At 42.0% G+C, this 19,059-nt stretch overlaps 2 protein-coding genes across 3 annotated transcripts; one reads left to right on the forward strand and one right to left on the reverse strand.

Moving 5' to 3' along the window:
- Window positions 1-8: 8 nt before the first annotated feature.
- On the reverse strand, window positions 9-2,954 carry LOC110508530 (transcription factor Jun). The gene has a single exon (XM_021589099.3). The coding sequence runs from the start codon at window positions 1,491-1,493 to the stop codon at window positions 543-545; it is 951 nt and encodes a 316-aa protein (XP_021444774.2). The 5' UTR covers window positions 1,494-2,954; the 3' UTR covers window positions 9-542.
- On the forward strand, window positions 527-18,626 carry LOC149970720 (FGGY carbohydrate kinase domain-containing protein-like). Of its 2 annotated transcripts, XM_090225375.1 has the most exons (4): window positions 527-2,041; window positions 4,816-4,889; window positions 6,936-7,142; window positions 17,457-18,626. In XM_090225375.1, the coding sequence occupies exons 2-4, from the start codon at window positions 4,884-4,886 to the stop codon at window positions 17,529-17,531; spliced, it is 288 nt and encodes a 95-aa protein (XP_090081501.1). In that variant the 5' UTR covers window positions 527-2,041; window positions 4,816-4,883; the 3' UTR covers window positions 17,532-18,626. The 2 variants fall into 2 exon arrangements, 1 of the variants encoding a protein (XP_090081501.1); XR_016492827.1 differs by lacking the exons at window positions 527-2,041; window positions 4,816-4,889; window positions 17,457-18,626 and adding an exon at window positions 6,529-6,622 and having other exon boundaries at window positions 6,936-7,076.
- The last annotated feature ends 433 nt before the right edge of the window (window positions 18,627-19,059 follow it).

Below are 19,059 nucleotides of genomic sequence, written 5' to 3' on the forward strand. Positions count from 1 at the left end.
AGACAATATTCTCAATTCATGACTTTTTATTCCACATTGTATTTGTCGTATATTTGTATTTTCTGAAGTGCTCAAAAGACAGGCATAAAAATAGTATTATGATAAAGTATTCATTCAGGTCTAACATTTGTTTGAACCTTTTCACAAAATGGTATTAATGTAAATGTTATGAAAGTAAGGCAGTTTTGTGTCAGTCCTAGTACACAAACACCTCTGGGTCAATCCTCGCACAAGGTGTGTCAATAAAGCAAAGTCTCGTAACGTTATAGTGTTACATTGTACAACTTGTCGCTGGTGAGAAAACTCAGTGCTAGACTTGGTCTATATACATACTAGACAATGTCAGAACTCGTAATCGATCAACAGGCATTGCCACTGTTTGTTGGCCGTAGCCACCACTAGCCTATTTATTCCACCAATACGTTTATTTTTCTTGTCGCCATTCTGTCAGGGCGCAAAGACGAAGAACACGCCCCTATAGGAGCTGCGTTTGGTCCCATAATGAAAAGTCTCTCACTCAAACCGCAATGTCTTATGGCTGTTCAGAACGCCTGGAGCTGCTGCGTCAATATGAGTTGGCACCCGCTGTTAACATGGTCCATGACCTTCTGTTTGAGCAGTGCCAGTTCGTCCCGGAGCACGTTGGCAGAAGAGACCAAATCTGTGTGTTGCGTCTTCAGGTTTTTGACCCTGTCCTCCAGCCTCGAGATCCTCTCCAGCTTCCTTTTCCGGCATTTAGACGCGGCCACCCTGTTCCTCATGCGCTTTCTCTCGGCCTTTATCCTCTCCTGGCTCTCCATGTCAATAGGAGACATCGGAGGGGTATCGCCGCTCATCTCGGGCACCGTCTGGGGCTCCTCTTTGAATGGCTGTAGCCGTGGGTGCTGGGCTGGCAGCTGGGTCTCGATGTGGGTTTGGGACGGGACGGACGTGTAACTGGCGGAGGAGTGTCTGTCGCCGGTAGGTGCCGACGCAGAGCTGACAGTCCGATTGAAAAGGCCCAAGTTTGTGTATTCCGGTGGCTCGGGGCGCACGGTGCAGCTGTAGGGTATAGGACTGTCCAACACAGTAGATACGGATGCCATGTCGTTGGAAGCATTCGTCTGAGAGTCACAACTGCCATTAGGCATATGCTGTTGATAATGAAGCTCCGCGAGCGCCCTCACGAAACCCTCAGCAAAACCCTCTTGCTCGTCGGTGATGTTCTTGGGACAGAGGAACTGAGTTGGGGTCGGAGTCGTCAAACCATTACACGACTGGATGATGAGCCTTTCCAATTCCGGAGAGGCCAGTTTTAATAATCCCACATCAGGGGACGTCAGTATATCGATAGCTTTCGCCCGCAGATGAGGTTTAAACATTTTAGGGTCGTTGAGGTTCAGTGTCATACTCTGCTTCATACTATTCGGGTTAAACTCATGATATCCACCCACTGCGCCTTGCTGACCATTTACCGATTCGTCATAGAATGTAGCTTCCATCTTGGTGGGCATCAATTGACTGGTCTTTATCTCGAAGATAGTTGTTGGGAAAAAATAAAAGCATCAACTGTTGAAATTGCAATAAACAATTTGGAGTGATAAACTGCAATCCGATGTCCCCAATCTTTTGACAATTTTAGGACAAGTAGACTAATGTTCGAAACTCAAGTCGGAGGACAACTTTTGATGTCCTACGTGGAAACTTTTCTTGAGACTTGATAAAAGAAGAATAGTATCAAACAAAAATATTCACTTCCTCAATCGATATACGTCTTTTCAATTAAGAATTGTTTTATTCGATCTGCCAACTGAAATAAGGCTTTTCTTTTCTAAGCAGATGCTGTGTCTCACTCGATACAATGTACTTTCTAGCACTTCCAACGTGGAGACGAACTTTATCCACTTCTATGCTGCTGCTATACTGAAAATAACAATGATGTAATTTCTAAGGCTTCCTATTGGTTTGAGATGATGTGATGGGCGTTACTTTTTGTAATGACATGCACGTTGCGTGGACAACCAGCCATGTTCCCGCCTCCCGCAATGGTTGATGGGATTAGGTAATGCAGTAAAAGGAGCGGTGTCCTCTGGGATTACGTATTGTTTTTGAAAATATTGTTACCCGCTCTATTTCGCAACCCAATCTTAATCAGGTTGACTAATATTGCTTTCCTTCTTTTGCTCTTTGATTTTGTAGGTGGAAGCGTGGCAATTTGGCACCACAGTCACCACACAAATTGTCACCCTTGATAAAGATTCGCAAAAAAACGATATCAAATAAATAATTCAAATACTGAGCTATATTTCATGCAAAAAAAATGGGAAATTATATACTAACACAATTACTCAGAAATATATGTTTTTTTAAACAAGTAATACGTTTTCACAAAAAAATAAATTACAAAATTATTGGCAGCCCAGTTTTAAATACTCCAGCACCTTTGCGAGGATAACGGCACATCCTTTTTCTAAAATGTTTATGAGATTGGAGAACACATTGTGAGGGATCTTGTCCCTCATACCTACTGTAAAATGTGTTTTTATTTGTATTTTTTTTTCACCTTTATTTAACTAGGTAGGCCAGTTGAGAACAAGTTCTCATTTACAACTGCGACCTGGCCAAGATAAAGCAAAGCAGTGTGACACAAACAGTCACAACAACACAAAGTTACACCTGGAATAAACAAACGTACAGTCATTAACACAATATAATATGTTTATATACAGTGTGTGCAAATGGCGTAAGGAGGTAAGGCAATAAATTGGCCATAGTAGCAAAGTAATTACACTTTAGCAAATTAACACTGGAGTAATAGATGTTATGGGGCTATTTTGCTTCCACTGATACTGGGGACCTCGTTAAGTCAACAGCATCATATACCAGGACATTTAACCCAAAACCTGGTTGCCTCAGCAACCAGTATATCTGACCCTGAAACTTGGCCACAAGTGGATCTTCCAGCAGGACAATAACCCCAAGCACACATCCAAATCCATAACGAAATTGTCAATTGACTATAAAATCAACATTTTATTTGTCTCCGGACTTGAACCCATTGAAAACCTGTGGTTTGAATTGAAGAGGGCAGTCAAAGATATCAAGGATCTGGAAAAATTCTGTATGGAGGAAAGTTCTATGATTCCTCCCAATGAGTTCTCCAATCTCATAAAACATTTGAGAAAAAGGCTCTGTCGTTATCCTCCCAAGGAGAGGGTGCTGGAATATTGAAAGCCAGGGTGACAATAAGTATTAGGCTACTTGTTAAACAAAATATCTTTCTACGAGCAATTGTGCTTTTATAAAATAATGTATTTTTCTTAATATGCTGAGCATACGATATAGCTCAGTATTTTAATTATTTATTTGATAGTCTTTTTTGCTCATCTTTATCAAGGGTGTCAATCATTTTGGAGGTGACTACTTCTGGTGTGTGAGAGAGAGAGAGGGGGGTCGAGGGAGGGGGGTGGCTCCCCCTGTTTTTTTTGTTTTGCTTTTCAGGTGATCCATTCTGCATTGGTTATATAGGGGAAGGAAAATGTTCAAATGAATATCAAATAGAACATTGTGCCTCACATTTTAAGGGTTGCTTCAAGTACAGGTATAGCAAGTAGACATCTGCCAAAATAAAGGAAACACCAACACAAAGTGTCTTAATTGGGTGTTGGGCCACCACGAGACAGAACAGCTTCCATGCACCTTGGCATAGATTCTACAAGTGTCTGGAACTCTATCGGAAGGTTGCAACACTATTCTTCCACAAGAAATACCATAATTTTGTGTTCTGTTGATGGTGGTGGAAAACTCCCATAAGTGTTCAATTGGGTTGAGCTCTGGTGACTGAAATGGCCATGGCATGTGGTTTATATCGTTTTCATGCTCATCAAACCATTCATTGACCATTCGTGCCCTGTGGATGGGGGCATTCTCATCCTATGCGGACAAAGAAATGGAAGCCAAAATAATGGCCTGCCCAGCAGTTTTATACATGACCCTAAGCATGATGGGATGTTCATTGTTTAATTAACTCAGGAACCACACCTGTGTGGAAGAACCTGTCTTCAATATACAGTACTTTGCATCCCTCAAGTGCTTCCATTATTTTGGCAGTTACCTGTATGTAGCAACAATGTGTTTCTACACTGTAATTACATAGGTACTACCATGCAAATACATATCCTAGGTATTAGCATTACTGAATGTAAACTCTAACTATGTTTTTCATTATTTCCCTGAATAGATGGAAATATGTCTTATATGTCTGTAATATGCCATGTGTGGAGAAACTCCTTCCAGTCCCAGTAGAGCTCAATGGGCCTCAGTGTTACTCCTCAGTCTCAAGCAAACTCATGCACTGATAGTACTGGTATTGTCTCTGTGCTCTGTCCTTGCTGCGAGATCAACCCTGAGATGACACACTTGTCTTCAGGTTGCCTTGACAGCAGAACAACAACCACCATTTGGAGATATTGACACCTTCAGTGTGAATTCCAGATTGGAATATTTTGGAAAGTCTGTTCCTCCTGTCACGATAATGATACTAACAACAAATGGATTCAACAACAAAGTTCCAATACCACAGTCATGCACACAGTCACAGGGACAGATCAAACACACATAAGCCCCAAAAAGAAAAACACACACCTGCATTCTCTGTATGGAGCTAGCAAGACTCGAGACTGGTCTCTCAGCAGTCTCTTTGCTGAAGATAAAATAGGTTTACACATATCCCCCAGCACGCTGCTGTGTTTATTACTGTAACTGGGAATTTTTCCCCATCAGCCTACAGCTGACCTGGCCATACTTCCTGTTCCTCTGTCCCTGCTTCCTGTTCAGTGGCCTGATGGGTAACCTCTAGATAACACCACCTTCTTCCCCCTGGCTCAGCCAGCTGCTTCCACTGCATGGAGGTCTGTATTGCCCGATGTCCACCAGATGCATATGCGTTTTGTTTTGCTGGATGTCTAGTCCACATTGTCCGTGCTTGACGCACATGTGCTTCGCTTTTCAACTACAGTAGCTAAAATGCGGCACCCCCAACGTAGCGTTGCGGACTGCTTCATTGACAATGAATGACTTCCGCAGGAAAGTAAAGAGTTTGATGCATGTGGACATGAGGTGTACTCAAGAGTTTAGACCCAGACCCAGCTGCCATAAGCTGTCCTTTGTTGGAAAGTGATGGATCCGTAGCCCATGAAAACACACTCTTCCTGTCTGTGCTCCGCTCTTTCCAAAATGTGGAGTGCCCTTTGCATTTGTTGTTCATGAATAGAGGAAAGTTAGATTGCCCGCTCACTCACTCACTCATGTGCATGTCTACAGTGTTTGTTAACGACCATCTGTTTCTTCCTGTCCTGCTGCTATGTTTTCCTCCATCCTCTCCTTCCTCTATTCTCTCTCCCCTCTATTTATGTATGGCCCTAACACAGCCTGCTAACTGTGCTCTGCTTCTCTGTTTGCCCTTGGCTTTAAGTGTTTATACTTTCTAAGAAAATAACACAATAGTAAGATACTGTATTCGCCCTTGTAGTCTTGGCAGGGTCAATAGGATTGTCTTCCAATTCTGACTGAATGTTTATTTTTGTTAATCTGTGTTAGACTCTAATGACCCTGACTTATCTATGTTCTTATCACCTATTTCTAAGAAGTGTATGCCTTTTTTTCAATTGAGGTCAATCCCATTTGAAGGTCTAATCTTGGCAGAGCATTTTTTATACATATAGATTAGTTTCCCGACATCCTCACTTTAAAATAAGGCAACAGTAAACATGTCGCCCCCATACAAAGTATGCAATGCCCCCCTTGGGCCAAACAGTGTACTGTTGTAAATGAGGATTCTCTATGGCAAGATGCGTCATTCACCCATGTTTTGTCAAAATCAGGCCAGTGGTGTCTGAGAGAGCGTGTAGGTTAGCTAGACTCGTATCCCTGAGCATGTATGCCAAATTTCAGCACTCTGAGTCAAAGAAGAAGAGTCAAAGAATAAGACATATTGAGTCTTAAGTGTTTGCAACATGTGTACCAAATTGTGTTACAATACGAATATCCTTTACAGATTTATATACATTTATGAGCCAGACCACGCCCACGTGAGTGTTTATTGGTCAACAGCGGCCATGTTATTTTAGGTACTAGTCTGGAAAATATTGCGTTGAGAGACTTTTGTGCATAGATCACACGTCAAGTTTTGTGCAGATCAGTCATTTGGTGCCAGAAGAGTAGCATTTTAACAAAATTTTAAAAAATCCATCATGGCAGACCTTATTGGTCCCTGAGGCAAATTTGTTCCTTGTGAGGAGAGGGAGCTATGTACCGAATTTCAAAACGGTGCATTTGACCTAAAGTCTTTAGATTCGGGACATTTAATGGGCTAATGTAATTTCAGATTTGTGTGTGTAGGATAATGAGCTGCCATTGTCGCAGACTCACTGTTTACGAAGCTGACTAAACCAAAGAGTAACCTTTCTGGGCTTAGGGTGTAATTAAAACAAGATTTTCTATTGGACAAATTCAGTCCCTCCCCGTTTAGTTTCTTTTACTTCCGTTTAAGAAATGTTTCGCAACAGAATCGTCTGAATGAATACACTAATGCGTTCCGTTGGAAATCAGAACGTTGTTATCAACATAAATTGTGAACTTCGAGGTAAAGTAATGTTTCAAAAAAGTTAGTTTCCCATCGTGTTGTCCCTGTTTAAATAAAATGTTTAGGAAGCTATGTTTTGCACAATAAATTGTCAAATGCAGCAGACTGAATAGAGTCCAAAATTATGGTTGAAATTCCACGCGAAAAAAATATCACTCACCATGGTGCAATAGTTTTGATATTTTTACACTATCAATGAGTCTCTACATATGATTTATATGTTTTAATTAAATGTTTGGGACCATAACCTATAAAAAAACAGATCCTGACTTACCCTAGTAACCTTCGTTAATGATTTCTCTCTCTCCTGCAGGTGTTGTTCATGGTCGAGTCAAACCCAGTAGAGTGGCACTATGTGGGTGTGGGCATGGGGACAGCCAGAGTGAGCGCTGCTCTGGTCACCAGGGAGGGACAGATGAAAACTACTGCAGAGGAGCCTGTCACCATCTGGGAGCCTCACTCAGACCATTATGTCCAGTCATCCACTGACATCTGGTCTAAGGGCTGCAGCACAGTTAGTGTAGGTGTTAGGATAGTCTGATTTAATCACACTAATACACAATTCATTGGTATACAGCCTGAGATATTTGTATGCAAAATCCTTGAAATACACTGCTCAAAAAAATAAAGGGAACACTTAAACACAATGTAACTCCAAGTCAATCACACTTCTGTGAAATTAAACTGTCCACTTAGGAAGCAACACTGATTGACAATAAATTGCACATGCTGTTGTGCAAATGGAATAGACAACAGGTGGAAATTATAGGCAATTAGCAAGACACCCCCAATAAAGGAGTGGTTCTGCAGGTGGTGACCACAGACCACTTCTCAGTTCCTATGCTTCCTGACTGATGTTTTGGTCACTTTTGAATGCTGGCGGTGCTTTCACTCTAGTGGTAGCATGAGACGGAGTCTACAACCCACACAAGTGACTCAGGTAGTGCAGCTCATCCAGGATGGCACATCAATGCGAGCTGTGGCAAGAAGGTTTGCTGTGTCTGTCAGCGTAGTGTCCAGAGCATGGAGGCGCTACCAGGAGACAGGCCAGTACATCAGGAGACGTGGAGGAGGCCATAGGAGGGCAACAACCCAGCAGCAGGACCGCTACCTCTGCCTTTGTGCAAGGAGGAGCAGGAGGAGCACTGCCAGAGCCCTGCAAAATGACCTCCAGCAGGCCACAAATGTGCATGTGTCTGCTCAAACGGTCAGAAAAAGACTCCATGAGGGTGGTATGAGGGCCCGACGTCCACAGGTGGGGGTTGTGCTTACAGCCCAACACCGTGCAGGACGTTTGGCATTTGCCAGAGAACACCAAGATTGGCAAATTCGCCACTGGCGCCTTGTGCTCTTCACAGATGAAAGCAGGTTCACACTGAGCACATGTGACAGACGTGACAGAGTCTGGAGACACCGTGGAGAATGTTCTGCTGCCTGCAACATCCTCCAGCATGACCGGTTTGGCGGTGGGTCAGTCATGGTGTGGGGGGCATTTCTTTGGGGTGCCACACAGCCCTCCATGTGCTCGCCAGAGGTAGCCTGACTGCCATTATTTGCCGAGATGAGATCCTCAGACCCCTTGTGAGACCATATGGTGGTGCGGTTGGCCCTGGGTTCCTCCTAATGCAAGACAATGCTAGACCTCATGTGGCTGGAGTGTGTCAGCAGTTCCTGCAAGAGGAAGGCATTGATGCTATGGACCGCCCGTTCCCCAGACCTCAATCCAATTGAGAACATCTGGGACATCATGTCTCGCTCCATCCACCAACGCCACATTGCACCACAGACTCTCCAGGAGTTGGCGGATGCTTTAGTCCAGGTCTGGGAGGAGATCCCTCAGGAGACCATCCGCCACCTCATCAGGAGCATGCCCAGGCGTTGTAGGGAGGTCATACAGGCACGTGGAGGCCACACACACTACTGAGCCTCATTTCGACTTGTTTTAAGGACATTACATCAAAATTGGATCAGCCTGTAGTGTGGTTTTCCACTTTAATTTTGAGTGTGACTCCAAATCCAGACCTCCATGGGTTGATAAATTTGACTTCCATTGATAATTTGTGTGATTTTGTTAGCACGTTCAACTATGTAAAGAAAAAAGTATTTAATAAGAATATTTCATTCATTCAGATCTAGGATGTACTATTTTAGTGTTGCCTTTATTTTTTTGAGCAGTGTATTATTACAGTACCAGTCAAACGTTTGGACGCACCTACTCATTCAAGAGTTTTTCTTTATTTGTATTTTCTACATTGTAGAATAATAGTGAAGACATCCAAACTATGAAATAACATAGTTTCGTGAAAAAGTCAAATATATTTTATATTTCAGATTCTTCAAAGTAGCCACCCTTTGCCTTGATGACAGCTTTGCACACTCTTGGCATTCTCTCAACCAGCTTCATTAGGTAGTCAACAGGAATGCATTTAAATTAACAGGTGTGCCTTGTTGAAAGTTAATTTGTGTAATTTCTTTCCTTCTTAATGTGTTTGAGCCAATCCGTTGTGTTGTATGGGTGGTATGCAGAAGATGGCTCTATTTGGTTAAATACCAAGTCTATATTATGGCGAGAACAGCTCAAATAAGCAAAGAGAAATTACAGTCCATCATTTAAGACGTGAAGGTCAGTCAGTCCGGAAAATTTCAAGAACTTTGAATGTTTCTTCAAGTGCAGTCGCAAAAACCATCAAGTGCTATGATGAAACTGGCTCTCATGAGGACCGCCACAGGAAAGGAAGACCCAGAGTTACCTCTGCTGCAGAGGGAAGACAAGTTCATTAGAGTTACCAGCTTCAGAAATTGCAGCCCAACTAAATGCTTCACAGATTTCAAGTAACAGCCACATCTCAACATCAACTGTTCAGAGGAGACTGCGTGAATCAAGCCTTCATGGTCGAATTTTAGGTCCCAAGAAACAAAGAGATCTTCTGTTGAATCTGACAATTAATGTTGATGGTTGTACAGACGTCTCAAATAAAACTGTGTAGGACCTCGGCGTTACTCTGGACCCTAATCTCTCTTTTGACGAACATATCAAGACCATTTCAAGGACAGCTTTTTTCCATCTACGTACCATTGCAAAAATTAGAAACTTTCTGTACAAAAATGATGCAGAATAATGAATCCATGCTTTTGTTACTTCTAGGTTAGACTACTGCAATGCTTCACTTCCGACTACCCGGATAAAGCACTAAATAAACTTCAGTTAGTGCTAAATACGTCTGCTAGAATCCTGACTAGAACCAAAAAAAAAATGATATTACTCCAGTGCTAGCCTCCCTACACTGGCTTCCTGTTAAGGCAAGGGCTGATTTCAAGGTTTTACTGCTAAACTACAAAGCATTACATGGGCTTGCTCCTCCCTATCTTTCTGATTTGGTCCTGCTGTACATACCTACGGTCACAAGACGCAGGCCTCCTAATTGTCCCTAGAATTTCTAAGCAAACAGCTGGAGTCAGGGCTTTCTCCTATAGAGCTCAATTTTTATGGAATGGTCTGCCTACCCATGTGAGAGACAGACTCGGTCTCAACCTTTAAGTCTTTACTGAAGACTCATCTCTTCAGTGGGTCATATGATTGAGTGTAGTCTGGCCCAGGAGTGTGAAGGTGAACGGAAAGGCTCTTGAGCAACGAACCGCCCTTGCTGTCTCTATAGCCCTTCATACATCAGCTGATATCTCAAAGTGCTGTACAGAAACCCAGCCTAAAACCCCAAACAGCAAGCAGTGCAGGTGTTGAAGCACATTGTCTAGGAAAAACTCCCTAGAAAGGCCAAAACCTAGGAAGAGACCTAGAGAGGAACCAGGCTATGAGGGGTGGCCAGTCCTCTTCTGGCTGTGCCGGGTGGAGATTATAACAGAACATGGCCAAGATGTTCAAATGTTCATAAATGACCAGCATGGTCAAATAATAGGTCTGGGACAGGTAGCACGTCCGGTGAACAGGTCTGGATTCCATAGCCGCAGGCAGAACAGTCGAAACGGGAGCAGCAGCACGGCCATGTGGACTGGGGACAGCAAGGAGTCATCATGCCAGGTAGTCCTGAGGCATGGTCCTAGGGCTCAGGTCCTCCGAGCGAGAGAAAGAAAGAGAGAGAGAGAATTAGAGAGAGCATACTTAAATTCACACAGGACACCGGATAAGACAGGAGAAGTACTCCAGATATAACAAACTGACCCTAGCCCCCCGACACAAACTACTGCAGCATAAATACTGGAGGCTGAGACAGGAGGGGTCAGGAGACACTGTGGCCCCATCCGATGATACCCCCGGACAGGGCCAAACAGGAAGGATATAACCACACCCACTTTGCCAAAGCACAGCCCCCACACCACTAGAGGGATATCTTCAACCACCAACTTACCATCCTGAGACAAGGCCGAGTATAGCCCACAAAGATCTCCGCCACAGCACAACCCAAGGGGGGGCGCCAACCCAGGCAGGAAGATCACATCAGTGACTCAACCCACTCAAGTGACGCACCCCTCCTAGGGACGGCATGAAAGAGCACCAGTAAGCCAGTGACTCAGCCCCTGTAATAGGGTTAGAGGCAGAGAATCTCAGTGGAAAGAGGGGAACCGGCCAGACAGACAGCAAGGGCAGTTGTTGCTCCAGAGCCTTTCCGTCACTCCTGGGCCAGACTACACTCAATCATACGACCCACTGAAGAGATGAGTCTTCAGTAAAGACTTAAAGGTTGAGACCGAGTTTGCGTATTATTAGTCATGGACTGAAATGCATACATTTCATACATGTTGCTAACTTGAGTTACCTGGAATGGCAGAGTTCCATGTAGCCATGGTTCTATTTAATAGTGTGTGTTTCCCAGCCTCTGTTCTGGACCTGGGGACTGTGAAGAGGCCTCTGGTTGCATGTCTTGTGTTGTACTGATGTGTGTCCGAACTGTGTGCCAACTGCTTGAACAGACAGTTCGGTACCGTCAATACCTTGCACAAAGACCAATAGTGATGCAGTCAATCTCGTTTCAATTTTGAGCCAGGAGAGACTGACATACATGTTACTGACACTTTCCCTCCGTGTACATCTAAGTGTGATACATGCTACTTTGTTCTGGGCCAACTGCAATTTACCCATGTCCTTCTTTGCTGCGCATGACCACACAGCTGGGTAATAGGCCTGTAGGACCTGTCTGGTCGACTGAGATGTCAAGAACAAGAAAGCAGATCAACTCCCTATCACAGACAGACCGCTTCCCATTTTAGCAGCCATTGAGTCTATATGTTTTGACCATGAAAGCTTGCTATCTAGAGTTAGCAGTTTAGTCTCAATACTCACATTATTTAGTAGTAGATCTAAACAAGGTTTAGCATTGAGTGAGTGTTTGTCGCAAAAATTATGCTTTCATTTTTTGAGATCAGTAGCACCAGCCTATTGCTAGTTACTAATTATAAAACTGACTGGAGCAATGTTAATTGTCTCAGTTATTGATTTTACTGCTGCAGCTGACTTGTACACTGTTAAGTCGTCAGCGTACATAGACACACAGGCTTTATCCACGGTCAGTGGAAGGTCATTTGTAAAAACAGAAAAACAATGGCACCTAGCCGGCTGCCCCGCAGTACGCCCCGCAGTACACCCCACTGAATTTGCATGAGAGAAGCTTCCATTAACAAAAACCCTCTGTGTTCTATTTGATAGGTAACTATCAATCCATAATAAGGCAGAGGATGCAAATCTATAACACCTAAGTTTTTTTCAGCAATAGGTTAGGATCAATGACATCAAAAGCTGCACTGAAGTCTAACAAAACAGCTCCCACAATCTTCTTGCTATCAATTTCTTTCAGCCAATCATCAGTCATTTGTGTCAGTGCCGAGCCTGTTGAGTTCTGTTCCCTATAAACAGGCTGAAAGTCTGTTGTTAATTCGTTTTCTGTAAAACAACTTTGTATTTGATGAAACAATTTTTCCAAAAGTTTGTTTTAAGCCCTTGTAACAGGCTGATTGGTCGGCTGTTTGAACCATTAAAGGGTGCTTTGCTATTCTTGGGTAGCGGAATGACCTTTGCCTCCCTCCATGTCTGAGGGCTCATACGGTCTTCCAGGCTTAAGTTGAAGATGTGGCAAACAGGAGTCACAATGTGTTCCGCTACCAACCTCAGCAATTGGCCATCCAGATTGTCGGTACCAGGTGGTTTGTCCTTATTTATAGACAGCAACAATTTGTTCACCTCTTCCAAACCCACTTTGTGGAACTCAAAACTACAGTGCTTGTCTTTCAATTTTTGGTCCATTATGCATGAATATTAAGGCTCAGCATTTGTTGTTCGCATTTCAAACCTAAGTTTGCTAATCTTGTTTAAAAAAAAAAAGTTAATGTGGTTGGCAATATCAAAGGGTGTTGTAATGAACAAGCCCTCTGCCTCAATGAAAGATGGAGCTGAATTTGCTTTCTTGCCTAGAATGTCATTTAAAGTACTCCAGAGCTTTCCACTATCATTCTTTATGTAAATTATCTTTGTTCCATAGTATAGTTTCTTCTTCCTTTTGTTAAGTTTTAGTTACATTTCTCAATTGGACAGTCTGCTGTGTTGTCAGACTTATTTGCTATTCCCTTTGCCTCATCCCTTTCAGCCATACAGTTTTTCAATTCATCATCTATCCATGGTGATTTGGAAGTTCTAACAGTCCGTTTCTTGATGGGCGCATGCCTATCAGTAACCGGAATAAGTAGTTTCATACTGTAAATGCTTCAAGTGCAGTGTCCGGATGTTCCTCGTTACACACATCAGCCCAATAAATATTTTTCCCATCTTCAACATAGGAATCATTACAAAACCTCTTGTATGATCGTTTAGACACAACTTTAGGTCCAGTCTTCTGAACTTTTTTTCTAGACATGGCAACTCTATTATTTTCACTACGTCCAATGGGTGTGTATATTGCTTTAGAGTATATTTCTGCAACATTAGTATAGATGTGGATGATTTAGTTCCTGTAAACAATTTCTCCCAAACTAAATGTGTTGTCAGGGGTCGTTATATCAACATTGTTTTTTGTTGTATTTGATACCTTTTAATACTTTTCTGGTAGATGTTTAAAAAAAAAAACTTTTCCTTCTGTTTATCCAGAAATCAATGCCTTTAATTATGCCAAATGTTTAAGATGAAAAATGTATCTACAGTATATCACAAAAGTGAGTACACCCCTCACATTTTTGTAAATATTTGAGTATATCTTTTCATGTGACAACACTGAAGAAATTACACTTTGCTACAATGTAAAGTAGTGAGTGTACAGCTTGTATAACAGTGTAAATTTGCTGTCCCCTCAAAATAACTCAACACAAAGCCATTAATGTCTAAACCGCTGGCAACAAAAGTGAGTACACTCTTATAACCCATTTCTATAAGAGATTCTCCAAAATTGAAATGTTCCAGGTATTTATACAATTTGAGAATCTCTTATAAAAATGGGTTATAATCATGTATAGTAACCCTAGGTTTAAAATAGTAAATAATTTCAACGTTTTAAACTGTCAAGAGGAGTAAAACAAGGTTGTCCACTATCAGAATATTTATTTATTATGGCCATCGAAATGTTAGCTATTAAAAATCAGACCCAACAATAATATCAAGGGATTAGAAATACAGGGCTTAAAAACAAAGGTGTAAACTGATGATTCATGGTTTCTTTTAAATCCTCAACTTGGATCCCTCCACAGCCTCAGAGGATCTAGATCATTTTTCTCACCTCTGGATTACAACCAAAAATACAACTTTTACTTCACCATGTAGTCTACCAATAAAATGGTCTGACATACTCGGCATACATATCCCAAAATAAATGATCTCACTCCAATACATTTTAATAGAAAGTTAACTAAAATAAATAAGATCTTCCTACCATGGACCTTCTATATATGTAAAGAAATCACCCTGATGTAACGCTTTAGTCATATCCCAGTTCACCTATTTGTTTATGGTCTTGTCTACAACTAGTGAAGAGTTTTTTTTTTTTATTATGTGAGAAAACAATATTCCATTTTATTTGGAATGGCAAGCCAGACAATTACATGGGCCTATTTATTTTGGAATATATGAATTCAGAGGGCAGAAATTATTAAATATTAAAGCATTAGACATCTCACTAATGGCTTCTGTCATACAAAAGTAATGCTTAAATCCAAACTGATTCACTAGCAAATTAGTAAGAGTGTCTCACCCTGTTCAAGAAAGGCCTTTTTTCCTTTATTCAGATTACAACCTCTCACTTTCAGTTATTTGAAAAGGAAATCATCTCCCAAATCTCACTATTTTACAACAAGCCATAGAAAGTTAGTTGCAATTTATATATTCCATAGAAAGTTAGTTGCAATTTATATTTAATCCACCAGAAAAGACAGAACAAATAATACAACAAATATTGGGGTTAAACTCAAATATAGTAATTGCTAAAAAACATTTAAATATACAAGTATAATCTTCGTAAATTATATCATAAATACAACTGGTGGAGTTATGTCCATGATGTAGCTAACTAAAACGTATGGAAATGTCTTCTCTACCCAATATTACAACCAACTAAATTGCAGCATGACTGCAAAAATGTAAGAGGAAAGTGGAAAGTTGAAAATATTTACCTGGAACCAGCCCTGCAGATAGCACTAATGGGTGATCTGAAAAGTCATAGTCAAGCAATCAATAATATACTAATACTTTTAGCAAAAATGCTTATTTTCAATTTACGATCTGTAGAAACCATGAGAATAGAAAGGTTCAGAACTTTTGTGAAACATCACAGCACAGTTAAAAACTATATGCTTTACAGCGAAAGCATACCTTACGATTATTTGAGAACATAGTCCAGCAGACAAATCACCAGCCAAGTAGAAGTGTTACAAAACTCAGAAATAGCCTTACCTTTGATGATCTTCATATGGTGGCACTCAGAAGACATTCATTTACTCAATAAAATTTTCCTTTTGTTCGATAAAGTCTCTTTATATCCAAAAACCTCATGTCAAACGATGTTTATATTCAATCCTCAGGTTGTTTTTAGCCTAAATGATCTATAATATTTCAACCGGACAATAACGTTGTCAATATAAAAAGGTAAACAAGAAATGCACTCTCTCGGGATTGCGCATGAAAAAGCTCTGTGACGGCCTCCCGGGTGGCGCAGTGGTTAAGGGCGCTGTACTGCAGCGCCAGCTGTGCCATCAGAGTCCCTGGGTTCGCGCCCAGGCTCTGTCGTAACCGGCCGCGACCGGGAGGTCCGTGGGGCGACGCACAATTGGCCTAGCATCGTCCGGGTTAGGGAGAGATTGGTCGGTAGGGATCTCCTTGTCTCATCGCGCACCAGCGACTCCTGTGGCGGGCCGGGCGCAGTGCGCGCTAGCCAAGGTTGCCAGGTGCACGGTGTAGCCTCCAACACATTGGTGCGGCTGGCTTCCGGGTTGGATGCGCACTGTGTTAAGAAGCAGTACGGCTGGTTGGGTTGTGTATCGGAGGACGCATGACATTCAGCCTTCGTCTCTCCCGAGCCCTTACGGGAGTTGTAGCAATGAGACAAGATAGTAGCTACTACAACAATTGGATACCACGAAATTGGGGAGAAAAAGGGGTAAAATTAAAAAATATATGTGTGTGTGTGAGTGTTTTCTATCCAAATCTATCTTATCTATCTTATATGCATGCATATCATATCTTCTGGGCCCAAGTAGCATGCGGGTTAATTTGGGCATGCTTTTCATCCAAAATTCCGAATGCTGCCCCCTACCCTAGAGAGGTTAATCAGCACAACAGTTTTCAGCTGTGCTAACATAATTGCAAAAGGGTTTTCTAATGATCAATTATCCATTTAAAATGATAAACTTGGATTAGCTAACACACCATGCCATTGGAACACAGAAGTGATGGTTGTTGATAATTGGCCTCTGTACGCCTATGTAGATATTCCTGTGTATGTATGTGTACAGTTGAAGTCGGAAGTTCACATACACTTAGGTTGGAGTCATTAACCTGTTTTTCAACCACTCCACAAATTTCTTGTAAACAAATGATAGTTTTGGCAAGTCGGTTAGGACATCTACTTTGTGCATGACACAAGTAATTCTTCCAACAATTGTTTACAGACAGATTATTTCACTGTATCACAATTCCAGTGGGTCAGTTTACATACAATAATTTGACTGTGCCTTTAAAAAGCTTGGAAAATTCCAGAAAATGATGTCATGGCTTTAGAAGCTTCTGATAGGCTAATTTACATCATTTGAGTCAATTGGTGGTGTACCTGTGGATGTATTTCAAGGACTACCTTCAAACTCAGTGCCTCTTTGCTTTGTATTGTTGTGATCATTGTGTTTACTTGAGAGCTACCAACACAAATAGTTAGCTAGAACAAAGTGTTAATAAAATACAAATTCATTAAAAGATTTAAAAGCAATACAGTACAAATAGTAGCCAGTCTTCCTCACTATGAGCGCTCTGCCTCAGCCCTGCTGTATTCCTCCATCTTCCATTCCTCTCACACTTCAGGCGACTCGTCAAATTATGTTCTCAGAAGATCAGGAATTTGCAGCCAGGTGAAACAAAAAAAAGGCAGTACTGTGTCCAGATGCATTTTTCAGACAAAAGTATTAGCCTGATAGCTAGCTAGTTAGCCAAGCCAAAAAGCTAGTTAGCCAGCCAAAAACGTGTCAGTCAATCTGTAAATCCGTGGCTCAAAAACACAATATATATACACAATAAAAACTCAATATTATTCAAACCAAAAGAGCTTATTTAAAATCAACAAAACACTGTTTAGGGAGCCTGTACAAGCTGTGTTGAAGCACATAGCTCAGTGGCCCCCTATGTGTTCTTCTGTCCCAGGGTGTTTCAGATCAGTCAGGTGCCTCTGATTGTCCCGGGGGTGTGGAGACCCTACCTGTCCGCCATGGTGCCTGACCTGTGGCTCAACGAGGGAGGACAGAGTGCTACTGGAAGACTAGTCAGTTCAGCTCTGCGTCGCCTGGGTCCTGCTAGATCAGGCTTATTCAACTACAGGCCCTTGGCCCTGCACAGCTGCTGTTTTGCTGGGTTGTTTTCTTCTCCATACCTGGTAGGTAATTGATCAATTCATGTCACTGATTGGCCTGAGAACCCACACACCTGGTGTCCCAGTCTCCTTTTTAGAAGGAGAGAAAGAAAACCATGTAGTTGTGACCTGAAGTAATCAGCTACATATTCATTATACACTGACATTTTTTGACACAGTAAGCCTTGATGACTAGGTTTGCTCAAACTAGATCCACAAAACCACACTTTTTTTTCTCCTACCTCAGATTGACCATGTGGTGAAAGGTCATGCAGCCTACCCCAAGCTGCAGAAGCAGGCTGTGAAAAGATCAGCTTATTTACAGCAAAATCATATCCACCAAAACAACAACAACATACCTTTCACCTGGAACAGGCCCCCATTAACATTGACAGGGCTGTAGTGGAGTGGGTGGAGACTTTCAAGTTCCTTGGTGTCCACATCACCAACAAACTATCATGGTCCAAACACACCTTCAAGAGACTGAAAATATTTGGCATGCGTCCCCAGATCCTGCGTCTCCAGCTGCACCATCGAGAACATCCTGACTGGTTGCATCACCTCCTGGTATGGAAACTGCTCGGCATATAACCGCAAGGCCTAACAGAGGGCAGTGCATATGGCCCAGTACATCACTGGGACCAAGCTTCCTGTTATCCAGGACCTACAGTGCCTTGCAAAATTATTCACCCCCTTGGCATTTTTCCTATTTTGTTGCATTACAACCTGTAATTTAAATGGATTTTTATTTGGATTTCATGTCATGGACATACACGAAATAGGCCAAATTGGTGAAGCGAAAAAAATAACTTGTTTCAAAAAATTCTAAAATATAAAAAAACGGAAAAGTGGTGCGTGCTTATGTATTCACCCCCTTTGCTATGAAGTCAAAATAAGATCTGGTGAAACCAATTACCTTCAGAAGTCACATAAATAATTAAATAAAGTCCACATGTGCAATCTAAGTGCCACATGATCTGTCACATGATGTCAGTATATATACACACCTGTTCTAAAAGGCCCCAGAGTCTGCAACACCACTAAGCAAGGGGCACCACCAAACAAGCGGCACCATGAAGACCAAGGAGTTCTCCAAACAGGTCAGGGACAAAGTTGTGGGGAAGTACAGATCAGGGTTGGGTTCTAAAAAAATATCCGAAACCATTAAAACCATTGTTTAAAAAATTGAAAGAATAATGCACCACAACAAACCTTCCAAGAGAGGGCCACCCACCAAAACTCACAGACCAGACAAGGAGGGCATTAATCAGAGAGGGAACAAAGAGACCAAAGAGAACCCTGAAGGAGCTGCAAAGCTACACAGCTGAGATTGGAGTATCTGTCCATAGGACCACTTTAAGCCATACACTCCACAAAACTGGGCTTTACAGAAGAGTG

Source organism: Oncorhynchus mykiss, chromosome 28, assembly GCF_057628025.1.
Source record: "Oncorhynchus mykiss isolate SJ-2025 chromosome 28, ASM5762802v1, whole genome shotgun sequence".
NCBI classification, from domain to species: Eukaryota; Metazoa; Chordata; class Actinopteri; order Salmoniformes; family Salmonidae; genus Oncorhynchus; species Oncorhynchus mykiss.

Excerpts from the sequence above, each read along its gene's own strand:
- LOC110508530 (XM_021589099.3), bottom strand. The coding sequence starts at position 1,493 with ATGCCCACCAAGATGGAAGCTACATTCTATGACGAATCGGTAAATGGT.
- LOC149970720 (XM_090225375.1), top strand. Across the intron at positions 7,143-17,456 it reads AGGGCTGCAGCACAGTTAGT|GGTGTTTCAGATCAGTCAGG; the intron begins GTAGGTGTTAGG and ends CTTCTGTCCCAG.